Below are 23,123 nucleotides of genomic sequence, written 5' to 3' on the forward strand. Positions count from 1 at the left end.
GCAGAGGTCAGTGTGTATACCTCTACTAGTTTTTCTCAATGAAGAGAAAAGGTCAGGGGTTAGAATTTATGCTGGTAGTTAGGCACTTGGCGTTAATACTCTTCTCCATCACTGTTACACTGAAGGATGCATTTAGGTCCAGTTTCATTTGTCTTGCATCTGATATGCCCTCCAGATACATACATCTTTTTTCGCTGACTGTAAGTGAAGTTAGAATCAATTTGTTCATATTCTGGTGCCTCCTCTGATATTCAGAGGGACTGTCTTTGCTTTGCAGCAGCTCTTCACGGACTTGTCATGAAGGTAGGAGTATTCTGAAGTGCTCACATGGGTTGAGTTCTTAATGCAACCTAGATTCCAGTAGTGATGTAGAAGACACTAATGGAGTTAATGGAGGATCAAAGGAATGGAATGGTAAATCATGCAGCCACACTCCTACAGTCAGAAGTAGAGAATTTGGTGGAAGGAGCATGAAACTTTATCTACATAAACACTGTCAGATGTAGAGTTTCTCAAGACATTTTTCTTAGGACTGGATCCAGAGACAGTATCATGGAGGCAGCCTAGAAGTTAAAAGAGATGAAGGTAAAGCTGTCTCAGCTGATGTTGGATTCTTTTATATGGAAGAAGAAAAGGTGAGAGTCTCTTCTAGCATGAGTTCCCAGACTTATGAAGGGGAGAACATTGACTTTCTCCATCAAAACATTGTCAGTGATATGGAAGCCTCACTTCAGAAGCTTTATGACCTTGGTCCAAATGTGTCAGCTGGTATGAGGTATCACCAGAGCAAAACTAGCAGCCTGAGTAGCTTCTAACTCATGGTAATCCAGAATACCTTCTCAGGTGGCTGTGAGGGAAGATCAGAGTGCAAATGGCTGGCAGCTGTGCTTTTACAGAGGCGCTATGGGGACAAAATATTTACCACCTTTGGCTGTGTGGTGGCAATACTTGCCTATGCACAGTTTGTTCTAATTACCTGCACTAACCAAGGGGAGCAGGGCAGTAGTCTAGAGGGGTTGGCTGGTGTGGAATTGCCTGTTCTGACAGGATATTTTTTTTTTTTTTTTTAAGTAAATGTCCATAGGAGAAATTGTATTTAACTACAGAATAACTTTCCTAACATCCTGGGGTGTCCTGATTAGCAGTCACTCTGCAGGAGAGTAGGAAAAGCATTTGTCTTGCAGACTTTCCTGTAGCGTGGCCAAGGGGCCAGATAAGGTATGGTGCTTATCATCAGGGTAAGAGGTGCCCCGCTTAGAGCAAGGCTCAGGGGTCAGGCTCAGACACTGGAGGTCACAGTCAGAGGTCAGGGTTAAGATTTAGGATCAGGCTTACAGGCTAGGGGTCCCATAGCCCCCATGTAGTGCATAGATCATATAGTGTTACAGACCTGCAATTCAAAAATGTATAGTGACTCAGAGTAGTTAATGAGTGGTTGAGGTGGATATAGTTCAGTTTGGTGTTTTGGTCTGTAGTTCCAAGTGGGAGATGCGTTTCTCACTGAATTCATCTTCCCCTGGGTCTCAGAGCAGAGAAGCCTCTGCCAGGTCAGCCCTTCACAGCTTTGCCAGGCAGAGTCTTGGTGGGCATGCATCTTCCCTTGCTTCTGCTAGGATCCTTATTCTTACTGGTGAACCAGCTGTACCACTGGATAGAGCCAACCTTCCCATGGCCATGAAAGCTTTGAAAGGAGGTGGAATCAATGTAACTACTGTTGGAGTGAACAAAACAAGCAGAGCAGAACTTGAAGAGATTACTCTGAAGGTCACGAAAGATTGCTCTTTGCACCGGGCTGTGATGCATTGCCAATAAAAATGCTAGGGAACCCTACTTTTGCAAGGAAAATGACTTGCCAGAATTCTCTCCACTTCAGGGTTACCAACATGCTGTCTTTCTCCACGACAGTCATGCAGTTCAAGCATTTTTTTTCCTCACAATGGCCCTTCAGGTAGCAAGAGCATGAGTGTGGTGAGTGGGGTAGTTTGACTTACTACTAGGTAATGTCTGGTCTTTTGTTACAAACTCTGTCTTGTTATGATTCTCCCAGCTGTTCTTTTAGATGATATGTAAAGATCTGTGATTTCTTCTGCAAGTTAATAGTGGAAAAGGATGGATTTTATCTATGCGTGGAAGGTCTCTGGTAACAGAGGTCACGGGTTGGCCTTGCATGGCCTTACTGTGAACAGCTGCTGTGACTAACTGCAGGGAACAAGGACAGATTTGGTATTCCTGATAGACAGATCAGAAAGCATATCAAAATATCTGTCATGAAGACCTTTGTGGTGGAAGTTGTGGACAGCTTTGCTATCTCTAGAGACAGAGAACATGTTGGAATAGTCCAGTACAGCCAAGAGCCCCAGAAAGAATTTTCTCTTAATGAGTTTTATACTAACACTATGATAAAGGAACAGATCAAAAGAATAAAGCAATTGCAGTCCTCTGTGTTCACTAGAAAAGGGCTGAGGCTTGCCCAGAGCCTTTTCCAGCCTGCTGATGGAGACTGTAGGAGCCGGGGAGTCTCACAGAACCTTGTAGTAAATACAGGTGAGTACTCTGCTGACATGGTGGAGGATACAGCAGTGACTTTGAGAGGTGATAGGATCCATGTCTTTGCAGTTGGCATAAGGATTTTAAATTCCTTTGAGCTGCTTTTAACAGCTGGTGGTGCAAGGACAGTTCCCAGTGGAAAAGCTTGATGCGCTGAAAACCATCAAGAGGAGAATTTTTCAATCAGGTCTGTGAATCCAAACATCTCCCTGGCCAGGGTAACTAACATAAACATTTTGTTGGGTATATAATGGTGAATATCCACAAGGCTACATGCAGTCCCTGATTAAAGTACCTGAGCTAGTTGGACAGCAATGCAACTCCTTTACCAAAGAATACTGCTCAGGTTACTCCGTCTTGCAACTTTCTAGACTTGTACCTTGCTTCAGTCAAGAACTGTTACATTCTTTCCTATGGTAAATAGCTTCTGAGGTAAGACAGTGCTTCACATCTACTATTCATAGCTCCTCAGTGTCTGAAAGGAGCCAGAGCAGATATGCCCAAGGTATCCTAATCAAAAGAGAGTAACAGACATTTTCATGATATTTAAAAAAGAGCCTTCCAAAAACCTAACTTTGTCATCTACAGCTGACCATACTGCTTCAGTGGGACTGTCAGCAGCAAGTGTTGACAAAAAATTTAAGTCTCACAGAGGCACTGTGGAGAGGGGGTGTGAGAAAATCCATCCTTGGATATGTGGGACGTGCGAGCAGCAAATCCACAGTAATGCTGAGATGCTACCCAAAAGCTTTCCCTATATATGAGACATCAGGTGGTGTCTCTTACTACATCTTCTTGGTAGCAACAGTAACTTGGATGCCACAAAACCTGAGAAGCTCCCAGCACCAAAGAAAATAAAGGTTCAGTATTGCCTTTGATTAATGTAGCAACTTTTATCAAATGTCAGATGCTGGTTTTATTCTGACTTGGTGTTGCAGTATCAGTCACCTTGTCATGTGGGAAGATTGAAGCAGAAAACATACACAATTGCTCTTTAAAATGACACATTCATGCCAATTATGTAGTAATACAATACTGTAGACGTGTTTGTTATGTTGCAAAAAGAAAAAATGTAGTGAATGGCAAATCAAAAGCTGAGCTCTTAGTCTGCTGAAGGTGAGGGAGCCCTACTGTGGTATGACTGGATGGCATTGATCGGGGATAGCAGGAGACAGTTCTGGAGCAGTTCTCTCTGTGCCCATCCTTACAGGGACTGTGTCTGTCCTTTAAAGCTCCTTGTTGTCTTCCCTGTGTTTTCACCATATAGGTGATGTTTTATACATCTTGGATACATGCTCACTGTTCTCCTTGTTATGCCATAAAATTGATTCAACCCAGTTGTCTGGGTTCCATTCCTTTAATGACCAGAAACTTACTGCGGGAAAAGAAAACTGGGATGACCACATTGCTTGTCTAAGGCTTTTTGTAACAACAGCTGAACAAATAGGTAACTTTGCTTTTCCTGCCCTCTGGGCCCATGAGATCTTAAACATCCCAAAACTGGCTGGTGTTTACTGGGGTGCTGGGGGCCAAAATGAAGAGTTGAGCCTCCCCTCCTAAAGCCAGAAGCTCCTCTCTGTGTGAATTATATTTACTCGAGTGGTTTTCAGAGGAGGACAGCTGGGCCTGTTTCAGTATGAGCTCTGCATCCCCACCCCCTCTTTTTCCCATCAAGAGCTGAACAAACCTCTAGCTGAAAAGGCATCCCCCGGCTCCTGAAAGCAGAGAATGAGAGAGGGCTGCTGTGGGAGTGCAGTGCCATGGAACAGCGTGACCGTGGCTGATGCTGTAGCACCTCCTGGTGTTTCGTGGCCAGAGAACAGGGAGATTTAACGAAAGATACAGCAGTAAACTATATCTATACAGGCACACTTGTTTAGATAGAGAGAAGTTAAGGAAAGCACATTGCTTTGATCTCACCGATGCATGTAATTTTTGTTAATTTCTGCATAAATTTGTCTCATAAAGCAAAGATCAACTTCCCGTGAAGCCTGTTTTATCTTGTTCTGTCATCTGTTTTCCTATATTTGCTGACCTTCTTTTCTGTAATAAGTCTTAGTTCCCCTTTCTCCGGTCACCTTCTCTTAAACTGCCAGATTTTTTAGATTTAAAAAACTGTAATCAAGGTACCGAACATCAACAGAGGAAAAAGATACCTTTGCAGCAGTTAAGATGGGGCAATTTAGCAGTGTGGATGTGTGTGGGAGAACAGATGATTAGAAAAAGATTAGTTAGCTGCACAAAAGTGTTTACCACAAAAATAAATAGACATTGTCAACAGAGTATTGGGTACCTGCCAGAAGCTGTTGTACAGTCTCACGCACAAGATGGAAGCACAGAAGGGAATGCTTTACTGCTGTTTTCGTATTATTGCTGGTACACTGGGGAGTTGGCAGGGAATGTTTTAAGACCTAGGCAGTGTGGATGACCAATTGTCAGGGCTAAACTACTAACTCCAGGGTTGCCCTTTGCACTGCCTAGAAACTATGCGATTAAAAAGACCCAGATGTTAGAAAAATGTTTCTCATTGTGAAAACATACTGTGTATGGGCTGGACATGAACACATACTGGAAGAAATAGCTAATAAAATTTATGTTCATGGAGATGTTTAATAAGAACCATCCTGCACAATTAGAGAAGTGTTGTTCCCTGAACTGATGATAGTCTTTGTATCATGGATGTTCTGTCAATCTTGAAATCAGATGTGCAGCCTTATGACCTGGCTAAGGGGCGTGTCTGAGGGGGATGTGTGCAGACAGATATGTGTGTATAGATATATTTAACTGTTTAAGAGAAGTTTTTTCTTTCCAGACTAAGCAGAAAAGCTGTATAGATTTCTTATGTTGCTCTGAGGCCTGAATGTTGGATTTTTTAGCCATAAAAGCTCATTCAATGTGACCTTTTACATTTAAAGATTTTCATGCTGCTTATCAGCAAATCACACCCTCTAGGGGGCAGTTTGTACTGCAAGTGAAAATACTGAAACGGAACAATGGCCACTCAGATAAAATTATTTCTGGATGTATTTGGTTAGAGCTGAACACATTAATCTTTTTCATGAGTGAGGGAAAACTTGGAAAACTGTAATGAAGCTTATATCAAATAATGGTCGACAGGAATTAGCCCAAACTAGCAAACATGGAAAACAATCTTGTGTTTGATAAGTGTTTCAGAGTCAGTAGGTGAAGAAGGAAGAAAATTAGGGAGAGTACTGTTTTACAGATAAAATTGCATGCCTCTCACTTCCTTACAGAGATACAACAATAGATGATACTTTATCTGGGGGCACAGAATAAGATTGAGCATGACACATGAAGAATCGAGGTACTGAAGAAATAAGCCAAGTGGTTTAGCTGCTTAATGAAGGCAAGATGATTTGGGATGGGGGAGGGATTAACCACATCACCGTATTTGCTGTTATTATCAGGAGCTATGCAAGCAATTCTGTAACTGAGGTAGCCCTCACCATACAGCAGCTGTAATTCATAGTGGATATATGACATTGCATAGGCAATGCTGCCTCTTTCTCTCATGTTTGTTGCTTTGGTCTATTGTTCTACATTTGTGTGCATCATCTGGTCTTGTGACAAAGTGATAAAGTCATCAAGCTTCCCATTGGAATTGGAATATGTGTTGCACATTCTCAGTTGGTAGCAAAGCTCATGGAAATATTTGCAAGTTTAGGCCCTTTGAGGACATTTGACAGCTGGACAACAGTGACCTGTTCTGCAGTTTGGGTATGTATACACATCTAGTAACGTAGTCCTTAGTATCTGCAAATTCATATAGCCCCACTGAAACTGGTGGACTGATGGTATTTTATGTTTATGGAAAACCTTTCTCACTGATTCTGACTTCTGGTTTTAAATCTACCCTATTGAATTTTGTTCCACTCCTGTGATTCTTACAAAAGACAAGATCATAAATAGTGTATGTTTGTGGTTTCTCCTTTCTTTTACTTTTTTCAGATTGTGACATAGATCTTTCTGTAGCAATTGATATTTCAAGGCGTATGCAGCCGGCATCCACAGTGCTTCTGAAACAGAAATTGCAAGCATTCCTCCCCAAGCTTTTACTCCAGATGAAATTGCTGCCAAATACCAGCTGTAATGCTGGTTCTCCAGTCAACATTAGATTCAAATTCCAAGTATTGACACAGACCAGACAATTCATCTTTGACTCTGATTTTGAAGACTATAATGAAGAGATCATCCAGAGGTTCTTAGATGCACAGGCCACTGTGGACACCTACCTGAATGCACACTTCTTCCAGGCACTTGAGGAGAAGTTCTTTAGTGTGACCTCTGCTGAAGTTAAGGTAATTTAATGGTATGAACATATAAGTTGGAAAAATTATGCAGTTTGATGTTTACAGACTCTGATGCTGAGTGCTTCAGGAAGACAAAAAGTGAGTTCGGGAGCTGGTGAATCCAATAAGCAGAATCACAGAATGGTTGAGGTTGGAAGGAACCTCTGGAAGTCACCTTGTCCTCCATGCTCAAGGGAGGGTCAGCTAGAGCAGGCTGCCTAGGACTGTGTTCAGATGGCTTTTGAGCGTCTTCAAGAATAGAGACTCCACAACCTCTCTAGGTAACAAGTGCCCATGCTCAGTCACCCTGATGGTAAAAACATGTTTCTTTATGGTTATATAGAACCTCCTGGTCTGTCATTCCCCCTGATATAACTGCATATATCAGTTCTGATTCCCTAGGCACTCCTGCAGAGAGCTGGTATCCAGAATGTTTGGGTTAATACATATGATCATGAGTATACATACAGAAAACTTTCTTATATCTACCACAGAATGTACTTTGAGTAATGGAAACAGTTCTCCTTTAGAAACTCTAAATCCTGATCCCAAATCTCTGTCCAGAATAATGACAGCACTAAGAAGAAGGCGCAGAAACCATCATTCAAGAAATTTGTTTACAGAATTTTATTTGTGTAGTTAATTTGTCAGATAATTTCAAATAACAAAGCTGAGTTCTGCTCATGGATAACCAATGATCAGGAAAACATGCATAGACGGTGCAGTTAATTCATCCTTCTTGAACCAGGGTGAAGGAAGAAGCAGAGTTGATCGAATGCCTTCTGAAGTGAATGGGGAATCCTTCCCCTTAGGTGAAAGAAAGTTAGATCTCATCAGAGTGTTTCAGGGTCATTGCCCTCACAGTTTATTTTTAATAAGACACTGACTCAGTAAACACTGAGCATGTTCTGTAGTAGTTGTTTGAATATTATCACTTACTAAGGTCTCCATGCAGGAAGACCTTCCTAGTGAGGAAGGACAAGTTAGCCCTTGCAAAATACGAGGGGTTTCCTCTGTGAACCTTATTTTAATTTTCAGATGTTAATTTTAATCTGTTGTGGAGCAAGAAAGTCACATTGTTATGAGTTCCCCTGCTTTCAGATGAAAGTTGGTGATCTGTTTTTTACTGCATTTGCATACATATAGCTTACTGATTCAGGCTGTAATTTGGTGCATATTTAATAATAATTTTTCCCAAAAATTTCTTAAAATGTAATTTTATTCTGAATGGGGAACATGACCACATACGATTTTGCTTCTTTTGGGCCTTAGTAGAGAGAACTTGTTTGACATACATGTAAAAGTCGTGATTTTTAAAAATTTTTCTTCTAATTGCCAATTCTGTTAGATCCCTGAGGAAGATTAGAGTTAAGCAAGGCTTCTTTCTGCATTATTACTGTAAATAAATAAGCTGCATATCTCAACACTTTACCAGTGGATTAATATTCCTTTCTGATGTTGTTTATGTGCAAATTGAAAATACAAGACTTTATCATGTACATGAAATCACAGTCTTCCTAGGATCCTGAGCGGTAACATGCTTGTCCTGTAAAGATTATTAGCTATCAACTTCATCAGGTATAGTGATTCACTGTTGTTTGCATTTCCTCTTTTCTTTATTATTTTTTTTCAGCACAAGAGTTAGACCAGCATGTTTGACAAAGTAAGACTCAGATATCTTCCAACAAGAGTTTTATATAATAAAAGCTTTGTAAACATATACAATGCTGCCCACACTAACACTTCACATTCCCGCCCCCCCCCCCCCCCCCCCCATGTTTTTAAAATAAAAGATTGCCAGAAAAGAAGCATCAAGACCAAATCTGCAATGTTGTTTCTAACAGTCTGTGATGTGTTTAACCATTTATGGTCCAGCTCTCCACTGCATCACACTCTGCTTGAGCAAATGTAGAATCAATCCCAGGGCATCCATATTGGATGTTTGGGAACTTTCCACTGCCAAAAACAGTTAACTCTGCCCATTTTTAAACTCTGGTCTCCTTGCTGCTTTAGAACAGAAGTGGGATAATTGATCTGGCAGTCACTTCATTTGCCTTTGTCACCTGTGAAAAGATGTACCTTAACAGAAGTGACAGATTTCTCACTGGTTGAAGCTGTGCATTGTATAGGGAATGTAAAATAAGGATGGGAGGGATGGAGCTCTAGCTGTGCTTGTCCACTTGTGTGTCAGAGGGTTTAGGAGGACTTAAAATCATTATGACTGGGGACAGGAGACAGTCTGCACAGTTAAGTGCAGCCTCTTTCTGAGAAACCTAATCCACTGGATGAGCAAGGCCTGAGAAGATTTCTGCTGGTTTGAAGGGGGAAGCTGAGCAGAGAAATGGGAAAGGACTGGTAGCTTGAAGGGGAACTGTAAGAAATTGTACTTTCTTCAGCCTTGAAAGAGGCTTAACTATAGCTCTTTGGCCTGAAAAGGTGGGAATGTAGCCAATACAAAGGGTCAGGATTAGTGTCCTTGTGTGAGCTAAGCCTTATGTGTCTTAACAAGGAAAGATATGGCAGAGTGGAGCAGGGTGATGCACGGCTGATGTAGAAAGGGCAAGGGGACATAAGCATCTGTGGGGAGGGAGGATTGGACCCAGAGAGGACGCACTTCCTGGTGTGGTTCGGTTAGCCAACTGGAGCTGCTCTTGCAGAAAGGAAAATTTTTGTTTGCTCTAAGTTCTTCTCCACATTCACATATAGGAGAACTCTTCTGATATCAGAGAAAACTCTTCAGTGGATAAGTCACAGCAGAATTGGCCTTCCACCTAGCATACTAAGTGAAGACAGATACAATTGAAAGCAGTGCTATGAACTGGTCAGCAAGACAAGTCTCTCAAATGAGAACGCTCACAGGGAAGAGAGGCTTTTATGTTCTGTTCTCCTTGCTCCTCAGCACTTTTTCCAGCACATGTTTCAGATGTACCATGGTTCAGTGCAATTTGACTACCACATAGCCCGTTTTCAAGGCAAACTGTACTTTTTTGTCTCTTCTCAATTGAATTGGCATTGCTCCCTTTTCTGACAGGTTCTGTTAGTATTTTCAGATGGGCTGGATGATTCTCTGGAAGATCTCAGAGAAGCAGCTGACTCTCTTCGCCTTAAAGGTATTACAGTACTGCATTGATGCTCCAGCCTCCTACTACCTGTGGCCCAATGTATTGCTTCCATGCTGCACCTTTTCCACACAACATTACCTCCCCACACTCACATGGCATTCCTCAGGGGTCACTGGGAGAGTGTTTGCTTCTCCATGTGAACCAGTGTACACGATGGCTTGACACTGTTTGGCAGATGATGGCAGAAACATGCCTAGGGGTGCAGAGGGCCTGGGATGGTTCTGGTTTCTGGAGTCCAGATCCAGCAGCTGGGGCAGTTCAGGGCAGCCCCTCTCACTGATGAGCAGAGCACCAGAGGTTAGACCCAACTCTGACTTCTGCAGGAGCAATCAGTTTTACACTTCTGTTTGGGCACTGAGTAGCAGCCTGGTCTGACAAATGGGGAGAGAATTTGATTGGAAAATTACTGGTCTGTTTTTTTCTCTTGTACAATGTTCTCAATAACCTGATTTGTTTTAACATACTGTGTTGAAGCCATGAAATGTAATTCTTTCAGAGAACTGCTGTTATTCACAATGATACTGTTGGTTAAATAATATAGTTCAGGCATTCACCACTTTATGTCTATGCTTACATTGAAGGTCTTGATGCGCTTCTATTAGTTGGCCTGGACAATACGCAGAACTTGACTGAACTTCGAGAGATAGAGTTTGGCAGAGGGTTTGGATACAATGAACCTCTGAGTATTGGGTTTGCAGAAATTGCAAACATCTTGCAGAGAAACCTTGTAAGTTCTGTGATATAAACTAAAGGGAGAAAAAAATCAGTCTTTGTTTTATGATTAATATACATAAATGAAATGCTTCTTGTCTTTTCAGGATACTGTTGCAGAAAGGAAATGCTGTAAAGTTGTTTGTAAATGCCTTGGAGAAAACGGTGATCAAGGTGGCCACGGAAGTCCTGGAATAAAGGTAGGAGAGCTAAGATAGACATTACTTAAGATTTGCTTTATTTTTCAAATTTTTGTAATGTTTCAGAGCATGCATGCATGTGCCTGTGACCTTTGCTATTAGGAAAGATGAAGGAGAAACATGAAATGTGATCATTTCTCTGTTGCATGTTCCTACTACAAAAGTATTTTTGTAGTGAAAATCATTCACACATATAAAAATCATTAAGCACTCTGCTTCACCAATTCAGTAGAAAATGGAGAGAGATTAAAAAAATTATGTCTGATTACCCAAGAAGCTTATTAGCCATTGTGAATGAGAAACTTCCAGCTGACAAGCTAAGAGTAGAAAATAATTCTTCTTTGCCACGTGTGAGCCTTATCCTTTTGTGCCTCTGGTTATTCCAAATGTTTCTTCTTATCCAATACAGTACTAATTGACATTATTTCCTTTAAAATTTGATACTGTCTGTTTTAAGCATTTTGAATATTACAGATATTGCCACTTCTACACATCCTAATTTTTATTTTATTAAGGTTTTTAGTGTATGTAGTTTCCATTTGACTACTATTCATTCCATCGTTTCTACTTATTCCAGTAACATACTAAGTAAATTACACCTGTAGTTCACACTCTTCAGTTATGTGCTTGCAGATAAATGAATTTTTGGTTATCTGTTAGCAAAAGTATGATCTTCTAACATTTATTTATAAACCAATTTACTGATTTCTTCCATTTCTCTTGTTGGTTTTCTTACATTTTTCTGTTTTACTAAAATGTCTAGATTAACATGCTTAGACAAAACCGTGTTCAGAATATAGACATAGTTGTTTTGCAGGTGGACAGGCATGATGCCTAAGTTGTACAGCCTCCAGTTGTAGAAGCCTGTTTTTGCACACAAATTCACGTCTCATTTTTGTTCATTTTCATTCCTAGAAATTCCTTTTGTTTTTGCCCTGAGGGTATGGGTTTGCATGACTTCAAATACAAAGTTGCAGTATTCCTAGAAGTCTTTGTGGGATATTGCAATATCTTCGTCCTAACAAGTTTTCAGCTCCTTAATTTTTTCATTGCGTCTTAGAATTTCATTACTGTGTAATGCTTCCTTTTCCAAATCACTAAGGAAGATTTTTAATGTGACTAAATATCCAAATGAACTTTGTTAGCCCATCAGGCAGTTTCCTGAAATAACATACAGAAATTTTGTATTGAACATTATGGTCTGAGTTTTTGGGGGGATTTTTTTAGGTTTTTTTATTTGACAGCCATGTCAAGTATGCAGGACTGTGCAGAGTATCTGTGTAAATGTAGCTGATGCAGCCTACCCTCCTCAGCATAGCCAGTTCTAATTTTCAGGAAATGTTTTCTATCTCCATGTGCAGAGTAATCTGATAGAAAGTAACCCTGTGTGCTTGGAGAACAGTGTTACTTATCTCTTAAGTTCCTGTTTTTCAGGGAAGTACAGGTTACAGAGGATCTCCTGGCCATCCTGGTGAGGAAGGTGGGATTGTAAGTAAACATTATTCCTTCCTGCTAAAATGATGTTGGTTGGTGCCTGAACCTGTCCGCACTTACTCATTTACTCAGTGCTCATCGATGTGTTTAAGCAAGTAAATATATAACTTGATTCTCTGTGCATTTGCACCCCACCATAGTTAGTAACAACTTCTAATGCAGAAACAGAATCAATTAGAAAGAATCACACAACAGCATTTTATGTGGCATATTTATGACTAACTCGTACACGCATTTTTCATGACTGTACCAGATTCTGTGCTCATAGTTCTTATAGAAAAAGACATCCCTTCCCTTCTTAGCATGAGTGAATATCTTATGACTGGATAACAAAGCTAAATTTTGTCGTGTGTTTTGCTGATATACAAATCTTTTATGGTGTCCTGTTCCTGACATGAACATAATGTGCATAAGCCACAGCTCAACCCACTAGGAGTATTACTTTCTCTTTTGCTGTCTAGAAACAAACAAATATCCTGCAAAGAAAAAGACATATTTTCCTTAGCACCATAAGCATAGAACTAGATTTACAACACTGCGCCCGTGACATGAATATTACTCTTAAATACAGGTGAGAAGCCTGCAAACAAAAGAATCAGCTGGGGATTTCTCTCTGTATGTAACTGTAAAATCCACATTGGAGTAGTCCCAGTTCTCACAGTAGATTGGTCAGTCTGAATTTGCCTTTGGTGAGGCAGCCTGGGACAAGCCTACTGTATATTCAGAGAAAGGAAGTAATGGAAAAGAACAGTTGTTATCTGGTGTTATCAAGAAATGGTGTTGTGGTTTTACTATTTCTTTGGAATCACTGGCTGTAACTACTGGAGCAGTTTCCACATTTTTTTTTTTTTTTCAGGTGATCTGAGTTGCTGAACAATAGAATAAAATGTCACATAAGCAAATTCCAGAATGACTTTAAAATATTTATGTTATTCAGAAATAGGACTACTTTCACATCCTTTCACAGTTAAGAATGACATGATAGAAGTAGAGATTAAAATTCAAACCCTGAGTGTTTTTCAAAATGGGAAACATTTTGAACATATTGAAATGGGATGCCCCAAACTTTTCACCACAGCATTTTGAATGGAAAGATTCTAAACCTTGTACTTTTGAAGTGGCGAAGGGGTGAAAACAATTTTTTTTGTGTGTGTATGAAATTGAATTTCTATTTTTTAATTTCTGAGAACCCAGAATAATATTCTAGAACAGATAAATTATGGAAGTCTTGTTTCTGAGTTTTCAGGTCCTTTCATTTTCCTTCTCTTTACTGTGGAAGGATGAGAAGTTATGTCTACACTTTCAGAAACTTTCTTCATCTCTTGTGTGTGAAGCCTATAAATTGTACATTTTCCTTGTTTAGCTAATTTTTTTTCCATCCACAAGATAAGAATTCAAAACATCCAAACCACTTGAATGTAGTGAATGCACAGCAGAAAGCAGACTGCTGATAATGGGCTACAGAAGATGCCCCAAGGAAAGGAGGTTGAAGAGATCATGCTGGACAGCTTTAGTTTATCATGATGTAGTACATAGCTCAGGAATTAGTCTTAATGTTTCACATAGGCAATGCAGCCAGCCCAAAATGCTTAAACATCTGTTTTTTCATACTGTAGTGTGGTTCTGTGGCACCATTGTCTAACCTAAGCTAGAATGTGATTCATGTTGCTTTTCTGCTAGTTTCAAGGGACCTTCCTTTAAAGATGAGAAAAGAAAGAGAATGGTCTCTGTGCTTCTGATCTTAGGCTCTTCAAGTTTGTCTTCCCTTTTGCATGGTAGTAGAGGAAATCTCATGTTTACTGTGTGTTCTCATTTTGTTTATCATTGTTTAACTTTTTAGACAGCAATTTTAAGGGAATCTGCTGGGAGATGCTGCTCTGTTTCCAGTTTTTTAAGAACTTTTATCCTAACCTGGTTGATAATAGGTTCAGAGATCAGTGACTAGAGGAAAGTCATTCAATATTCAGCTAAACAACAACCCACCAGAAGGCCTACCTTCAAGTACAGAGATTTCGGTCAGGGATTGGTGGTCCAATATACAACATGTCAGGATAGGGAGAGCAGACAACCAGGTGCAACTCAAATTAGTAATTGACTGTTCTCTTATGACCCGTATGAACATCTCATCCTTCCAGTTGTGTCCTCAGTGCAGTGAATGGTGATATAATTCTGTCTTGCTTTAATCTTATATGATGAATTAATGAGTAGCCATCATTGTATGGATGAGTTTGAATATTCTCTTCTGTTTCTTAGGGGGAGAGAGGCCCAGTTGGTTTCAATGGGACTCAAGGAGACAGGGGATGTCCAGGTGCCAGAGGCCATAAGGCAAGTATATCACTTTGAAGTGTTTCCTAATTTTGTTTTCCACAAGGCTCCTTTCTGTACTGAGGACAAATGCCTGTGCTGTCTTCCCGAAGCATGGATGGACAGCAAGACCCAGCTGTGAGAACAGCAGACAATTTTTGCTGTCTTTTTTTGAGAAGTACTTTGTATAACTGAAGCATGGTCAAATTGCTAAGGAGTTTGCTGACTCAGCAACTTGCCAGTGACTTTTTCCACCACCAAATCCAGACTGGCCTTAGTTAAAGCTATAAAGCTTTACATAACGGGAAAGAAAATGAAGGCTATACTGTCTTCTCACAGGAAAGGGGTCAATCCCGTATGTGGCAGTAGGGGGTTTTACAGTAGGGACTACAAATACTAAGCCCAGCATGCCTCTGCCCAGCAAGCAGCATGCTGTTGTGCTCTTATTCTCAAGCTTAATAAAAACACTTTCACCAAATTTCATCTGTGTTTATTTTCAATTTCAGGGGGCCAGAGGATATAGAGGAAGTCAGGTATGTGTTTTCATGTGTGATCAGTTTTCTTTGAGATCAGCGTTCTGCTTCCTTTTAAGTTCATATTACCTTATAATTTGAAAATATCAGCAAGGAAGGAAAACAGTGTAAGAACTTCAGAATATTTAATGTACTTTTGCTATGGTTGTATAAAAATGGATTTAAGTGAGCTGTTAGGTTAAAAACTGTCAGCGTTGTATTTTTAGCATGGTTGCAGTCATAGTTGATTTAGTCTGACAGGAAAGGAATTTATTTACTGGCTATTTTAATAATCTGTCAAGGTAGTAATTCTTGTCAGCTGAATCTCATCCTAATTGTTGAGGAAGCAAAGCAAAAAGAGGAAAAAAAGATTGTGACTAATATTTATTACTGATTTAGACAGCATTTTCACTGAATCGTTATTGGCCCTTTTTTGATATCTATCTTATCTTCAGCTGTTTTTGTCATCCATTGATCTTGCAATTCTGCTTATTTAACCTTTCAAACATAGCTGTTCATCAAATATATTGTCACCAATTCATTAATAAAATGTGAAGCCTGGAAGACAATGATCTAATACGACAATATTAGTTCCCAAGAGCAATTCAAATGAATTCAAATTGTATTGGGTATTTTGATACAAAACCACTCCTAGAAAAGATTTAAGAGCCTCAAAGACTCAGAGGATATTTGCTTCCAGACCTGAGCAGCTGTACATGTGAGAAAGTTCAGAGGGTGTTTCTGATACCTCAGCTCTATTTAAAACACTGCTCTGTACTGACTTTTTAAATCCTCCCATGTGTTTTTCTTCTGTTTTCCATTTTCTGCTCTGTTCCCTGCAGTAATTTGTCCTCCTTTAAAATATCTGAATTACCTGATTATGGAAGAGGGAGAGTGCTTGATAATGATTTTGACTAAGTTGAATTTTACAGTAGAACTTACTAGGAGCACAAACTCTACTGAAGTCCAATGAATATGTAAATGTCTTCACCGTGTTGTGTCATTATATACACTAATTTTATTTTAACTAAAAATATGAAGCTTTCAGCACATGAAAAATGTGATTCAATACTGCTAACTTAGTAAGGTTATGAGGCAGTTTATTGCAGTTTGCAAGGCATTTTAGTACAGCTATTTAGAGAAAAAAAGACAATACTGAATATTTAGTACTACAAAGTTTCGCTCAGATTTTGTGAAGCAGAACATGAGTGGGGGAAAAATGAAGGCTTGTATAAAAGTCACGATTTCTTACTGCTCAAAATTTTTCTGGAATACTTATTCAAGAAATTCTTGTTAAGTATTACTCGTACTAAAATGTACAGCCAGCTAATTTTTATTGTAGTGAATGAAAAATTTCCTCAGGAACTTTAACTAAGTGGTTTTGTAAAGTCAATATACCATCAAAACCTACAAAGCAATTGTGTCCGTAGTCTCTGTCAAAGTGAGACTCTTGTTGGTTTAGCTAGCATTTACAACATTCTCTTGTGCCACTTCCAGTGATTTGTTGAATATCTTTTCAGCTTTCAGGGTAGTGGTCTCTGCTGATTTAGTTTCGTACTGCAAATAAAAACATCACAGTTAATTCCTTCATTTTTATCCTAGTAAAGAAAGACAGAAACATCACTTCAAAGTATCCTTTAAAAGTTGAGTGTGTTGTTTGGCCAGGTCTAAAACATTGTGGAGCATATATAAACAAGATAAGGTTCTAGCAGTTATAACTCCATTCAGAATCCTCGCTCTTCATCTGAACAACAAATTAACATCTCAAACTCCCTAAGGTTAGGATGGGTGTTTTGTGAGAAAATGGCTTCCACAAATGGTTGCAATGTGATTTGTTTTTGCAGACAAAGGAACAAGAAGAGCAGTGTGTGTTTGAGTGGGAATGTAGCTGCTGTTTATGTAGCAAGCATCACATTGCTGAGGCAGTAATGAAGATTCTTTAACAAGTCCTAAAGCCTAAGATTAGTCTCCTGTAATTGTTTTTATCATGGTTATTCCTTCTAGCTTTTCAATGCACTGTTCACAGTATAAAATTATTTAAAAAAAAGAAGCACAATACACACACATGATGGTTGACACCAGAATTAGAAGATTATCAGATACTAGTAATTACATTTTGGAATATATCTAGATTTTGAAGGCGCTGCAGTTGGGAAAAAGATCTGAAAACTAACAGATGGAAAAGCAGAATTCAAATCCTGATTAAGATCTGTAGTTTTAATAACCATTGTTCTTATTAAGTGTTCTTAATCATTATTTGTTTTAGAAGTTAATAATTAATTAAAAATCGGAATTATTAATTCCTATTTTTAATTATTATTCTTTCTAGTCATCAAAAACCACTATTCTTAATCAAGTTTCCAAAAGCAGGGTGAGCGCTTCTTCCCTTGCTCAAAGGGGCAAGTGGACTGATGCTAATGGTTTGTTGTTTGTTTTTTTTTTTTGGCTTATTGCTACAGGGTGAACATGGTGAGAATGGATTTGATGGCACTGCTGGAGAGCAGGTAATTGTTGCTTTAAATGTGCAGTGCGATTAAAGACACCAACCTCAGGGTTCAAAAGTACAGATTTTTATGCCTTTGAATGGGCTTTAATCCTGAACAGAAATTCTGTTGTTTAGTATTTAGAGTTGCATATCTGCCTGAAGCTGGATTCTGCCACACAAAATTTGGGAACCACATTTCACAGAAGGAACAACCATTAATTTTTTTTCTTGTTTCTTCACCCTTTGTGAGTCTAGGGAGAACATGGATTTCCTGGACCTTCTGGAGAGAAAGGCAACATGGGAAAACGGGTGAAGTATCCTTTATAGTAATGTTTAGATTTTATGGAAACATATTTCCAAAGTGTAATGCTGTCTGTAATGCCTATGAGTTGTTTCTAATAGCTGCCTGTTCTCTAATATGATGTGGCTCCTGTTGTAATTCTGTGTAGCTCCACTGGCTTAAACAGATCTGTGTTCTGTTATCTGGTCTTCCTCTACCACAGATACTGTTTCTACCTGTATCCAAATTGCTTGTGCTCTTTTTATGAATTTAGGGCAGAAAAGGCCCCAGAGGAGAACCAGGTGAACGAGGAGAATCTGGTCTAAGAGGAGATCACGTAAGTGTATTCCTTCTTTTTTCTTAGGTTGCACTGATTCATGTCTGGATTTTTGTGATGTACCTGCCTGAAATATATGTGGTTTGAAAAGTTTATCACAATCCTAGATGTTGCAGTACTCTGCAAGAAGTATGGCATATTCCAGGAGTCCTGAATGCCTTAGATGCAGATGGACTGAAGCAGGTGTTTAAGCCTTGGGTCTCCTGCTCGTTTCTTGCATTTTTAGTCATTTGTTTGTTTATTTTTACTGTGAGCAACATAACTCCTTTTGGAGCTATTTAGTCCTCCCTGATGGTCCCCACCCTACAGATGAATTTCTGGATCACTTGAAAACCTTGTGCACTGACTCTTGGTTAGCAATCTATAACGCTGCAAAGGCAAATTACGTCTTCATGCTGACGTATTTTTCCTTGCATGCTCCAGAGCCCTGTATAAATGTAGTCTCTGATGACTAAAATTTCAATGGAGACAACACATTTCTTGTATCACCACTATAAGTTTTCTCACACATATTCCAAAGACCTTTGTTACAAACAGTCAAATATAGTGTTGACTCCTGTCTTCTAATGCTTATTAAAAAAGAATCAGGTGTCATGGTAACTTGCCTCTTTGAGAGATCAGGATTTCACCTGTGTCTAGCATTAAGTGGCTAAATGGAACTCCATTCTAGTGTAACCCCAACTGACACTAACTAGTTGTGATCTTGATTAACTATACCCAAACAACCAGAACATCTTCACATTTTCAGAGTTTAATTTGTTGCCTATTAGTAATATTTCTTTGCAAAAGAAATTGTGGGCTTTGCAGAACTTCCTATATAGTGTTGTTCCACGTATCTTCATTTAAAATAGTCTTTGTATTTTTTGTTGGCTGCAATGACAAATCTCATTTAATCCTATTTCTTTATGTTGCCCCTGTACTCAAAGTGATAAAGGTGCGGTCACTGAAAATGCTGAGCTTTCTGCTTAACTTTTCCAGGGAGATCCTGGGACTACCAATAATGTCCCTGGTCCTAAGGGTGAAAAGGGAAACTCAGCACGGCAGGTAAGCAAGTAGTTCTTTACTATGGAGGGAGAATTTGGGTAATTGATAGGTTCTATTGGCTGTCCAGTGACTAAGCAGCTCTTTTCCTGTTTTGTATTTTGCCTTTAGCGTATGTCTGCAACACAGAAAGCTTTGAGAAGTGCTTGGTAGTGTAAAAAAAAAAAAAAAAAAAGTTACAAAGACTATGGAAATATTCCAATAATATAGAGGTAAGGGAAGATAGGATTTAGTATAAATATATTATTCTACCACAAATTTGCATCACCACCCTCAGAGGCTTCTAGTAATGGGTTGTATGGATGCCATTAAAAACCATGCTGGGAAAAATGCATTGGGTATCAGCAGGCTGTACTCATTTTACTATGGGGAACTGCTGTTTCCTCAGGGTGGTGGATAAACTCCATTTTGACCTGTATCTAGAACATAGGATCTGGGATGTGTGCTTATACAGTGATATCTGAATTTTTAAGAGGTGCTTGAGTGATACTGCAAGAAAAAAAAACATAATAGAAAAGCACAGCCCATTTTACCAGTGCACTTTTTGGAAAGAATAACCAAAGATAGTAAATATCAGACAGTAGGATATAGGTGATGGTGGATGAAAGCTTAAGAGGGTGAGAACTAGCAAGATGTGAGAGAAATCCTCTATTTTACAAGTTTGTGTCTGAACAGCTAGGGTTGTGTGAACATGTTCAGACACGTGTGTGCATATATGTCTATGAACAGTGTGTTGAAAGCAGCAGAAAAACTGTGAGGGTCACTCTTTGGAGAATAATTGCGTTTTGATGACTTTTTGGAGAAAATTTGATGATGTTTGTTTCATCTTAAGATGTCCGTCTGGAAGGCTGAAGTCAACAAAAATGATTTCACAAAAGACTTGACCAAGTATCAGCTCTTAGTAACTGATGGATTGGAAATCCAAAGCAAGCATTATCTCTTTGGTTTATAATTTTTCAGTGTAAATGATTTGCAGAAAGCAAGAATCGGCATTTAACATGTTACAACTGGTTGCAATGGAATTACTTAGGAGAAGAAACAAAGAATGAATGTATAAAGAATGTGTAAGTATAAGAAAAAGAAAGAGCATTTCAAGAACTTGTTCATTACTTTGTTTTGCAGGGAGACCCAGGACCACATGGACTCCAAGGAGAGCAGGGTGATGATGGCCCTGATGTAAGAACAGTAATCAGTACAGGGCAGAAGTAACTGATACAGTGGGGTTCCCATTGAGAAAACCAAATTTTCTCTCTTCCTTTTATCCCACACTTAAAACTCCTGCACAGAAAAGGAACATAAATCTTCTAAAATTTTCATAGTGAAACATATTTGGCTTTGAATTTAGTATCTTATGTGTATTGCAATGTGTTTTGGTTTTTTTAAAAATCAGGAATTTACTGTCCTATAATTTCAGGTCTAATTCATGTGAAAGTTACAACCCTTAAACTCAATGCAACCTTTTCTATGAGCCTTAATTGCGTCATAATTTCACCATAAATACATCTATCCCTTCTTCCTCCTTGTGACTGCAAGTTCCCTGAGCCTGTTTAAACCTATATAAAGACCGACTAGCAGCTGAGCTGCCCTTTTCAATCCACTAGAGACTGGATCTTATGAAGTCACCTCTGCTAGTCTGTCAGAATGGTGCCTAATGCCAAAGTCTGGAGTAATGATCACTCCTCAGTTAGGCTGCAGAAACATCCTAAAGGCCTCTAGTGATGTGAGGTTTAACAGTAATGTTCACTAGTACTGCTGAGCAGTGTGCAGTGGGAAGTGGTGCAGACCTCATAACTCAGAGGGAGAGAAGAGGGCTCTTGTTCTTTTATTTCAGCCAAGGGGCAACTAACCTGGAAGGTGTTTTCCAGAATTTTGTTGAGATGGCTTTCCTCTGCACTCACTGAGGGTCTAAAGCCTTTTTTTTGGATAAGGCTTACTTGTGTAAGAATTTCTGTCCAAAATCCACCCTTTTCTCATTGTTCTTTGGAAGTAATCTCTGCTTTCTATAACCTGTATTTGATTGTATTTTGTAATGTATTTTATTATAAACTGTTGTTTCACATTTTGCTCAGTGTTCTGGATTGTAATCTCTCATGCTGCTCCTTTCTAGGGTGCAGCTGGTCGAAGAGGCCCCCCAGGTCTAAAGGTGAGTGGCTGACACTGCTGCTACATGTCTATATGCAGCTACATGTGCACTCTGAGCATTTGCCCCTCTTAAGGGAGAAATTTCAGTGTGATTCAAGACACATATGTTTAACAATCAAAAGTCTATTTCCAGCCAAGGTAGCCTTTGGATCTCAGGTATATGTACCAGAGGCCATCCTGACTTGAAGGATTTAGAATTGGAAAGCTTTCATTGAAATAAAAGGACAGTTACTTTTATTATTATTGCAAATGTGGGAGTGTAAATAGAGAAGACCATTGCTAAAGATGACAGGAATGAGTAGTCAGGCTGCATTCTTGCAGCATAAGGCCAAAAGTCTGACAGTTTTTTTCCTCCTTTGCTGCCTGCACAGAGATACATTCATGACGCGCATATGCAGCAGAGGCAAAATTAAGGCAAGTTCTAAAAAATGCTTTATGAAAATATAAACACAAATGAGTATTATTACTTGAAGCTCTGAAAATTGACTCGAAGCATATAAAAGAATCAAGATTTTGAAAACAATTTAGTTTCCCAAGTATATATCTAAGAGAATATAGTGTAGTTTGAATGCTTTTATAGGATGTAAGGAATAGGTGAACCCCAGTACATGCTGACTGATCATTCCAGAAAGATCCTCTGGTGGAAAATTCTCCCATGTCATTGTTAGGTGGTAGCCCTGGTTTTCCTAGACTTACACCCATGAAACCACTATGAAAGGAAACTTTCCTGAGATGTAATTGATAAAGATATCACAGTCATTCTCTTCAGTGAAGTTTTAGATAATGTTCTTGGAAATCTTGTTTGTCTCAATATAAATTACAAAATATGGTTATCAAAGAAAATGTAAAAGCAGATATATTCAAGAGTGAAAGTAAAAAGATTCTAGGAACCTGAGAAAATGAAGATTTTTAAAATTTATTTTAAATTTTTTTTAGGAAAGGATAAACATTTTCCTTTGTCCATCATCCTGGCAGGAATCTATAACATCTAAAACCATGACTCCCATACATCTGCTTGCAAGATCTATCCCTTATCTCTATCCTATTGCTTGCTTTCTCAAGTACAGGTTGTATGATCACCCCAGGAAACACATTGCTCTTGTACAAGTAGTTTAAATTTGACCCAGTCTCTCTGCAAAGTTAACACAGATAAGGAAGATAATGTATGCCTTGGTATAGCATTTCCCCTTTATCTTAGTGCATGTAAACCCAGGGAAACGTCACAATTTCATCTGTGACACTGTTATTACCTGCAGGATGAAATACGTCTTGTAATTCTGCCCTGTGTTGGAGAACATAAGAAATCCATTTCTTAAGTAATTATGTAGCTTTGTGCTTGCTTTTTTTTTTTTTTTTCAATTTGATTGCTGCTGAACTCTAAAAATTTTTGTTTGCATTTTTCTGTCAGGTACCAGCAGAAAGAAATAATCCAAGTGAGCTATGAGGGTAACAGGTCAAAAAATTTAAGTCTGTGGAGATGGATTTGTACCTTATCTTTGTTGTACTAACAAGCAGGAGAACTTGGCCCCCTCCCCCAGTCACGAGGCTACCCTTTTGTAATGTGGTAGGGAACAAGAGAGATGACTGAACCTTGTAGCAGAAATCCTTTTTTGCAGGACGAGGCCAGAGTCAAGACAC

The 23,123-nt window shown here is 39.1% G+C and overlaps 1 protein-coding gene across 1 annotated transcript in view; it reads left to right on the forward strand.

Moving 5' to 3' along the window:
- Positions 1–381: 381 nt before the first annotated feature.
- The window catches only part of LOC141956707 (collagen alpha-4(VI) chain-like), a 43,819-nt gene continuing 21,077 nt past the window's right edge, over positions 382–23,123 (forward strand). Inside the window, 22 exon segments of the mRNA XM_074897511.1 lie at positions 382–414; positions 531–768; positions 1,365–1,427; positions 1,430–1,758; positions 1,761–1,888; positions 2,214–2,257; positions 2,260–2,674; positions 2,676–2,724; positions 2,726–2,765; positions 6,517–6,866; positions 9,889–9,967; positions 10,561–10,706; positions 10,798–10,890; positions 12,325–12,378; positions 14,638–14,709; positions 15,195–15,221; positions 17,660–17,704; positions 17,941–17,994; positions 18,240–18,302; positions 19,281–19,346; positions 20,466–20,519; positions 21,451–21,486. Coding sequence (XP_074753612.1) covers positions 382–414; positions 531–768; positions 1,365–1,427; positions 1,430–1,758; positions 1,761–1,888; positions 2,214–2,257; positions 2,260–2,674; positions 2,676–2,724; positions 2,726–2,765; positions 6,517–6,866; positions 9,889–9,967; positions 10,561–10,706; positions 10,798–10,890; positions 12,325–12,378; positions 14,638–14,709; positions 15,195–15,221; positions 17,660–17,704; positions 17,941–17,994; positions 18,240–18,302; positions 19,281–19,346; positions 20,466–20,519; positions 21,451–21,486 — 2,478 coding nt within the window.

Source organism: Athene noctua, chromosome 2, assembly GCF_965140245.1.
Source record: "Athene noctua chromosome 2, bAthNoc1.hap1.1, whole genome shotgun sequence".
In the NCBI taxonomy this organism is placed as follows: domain Eukaryota; kingdom Metazoa; phylum Chordata; class Aves; order Strigiformes; family Strigidae; genus Athene; species Athene noctua.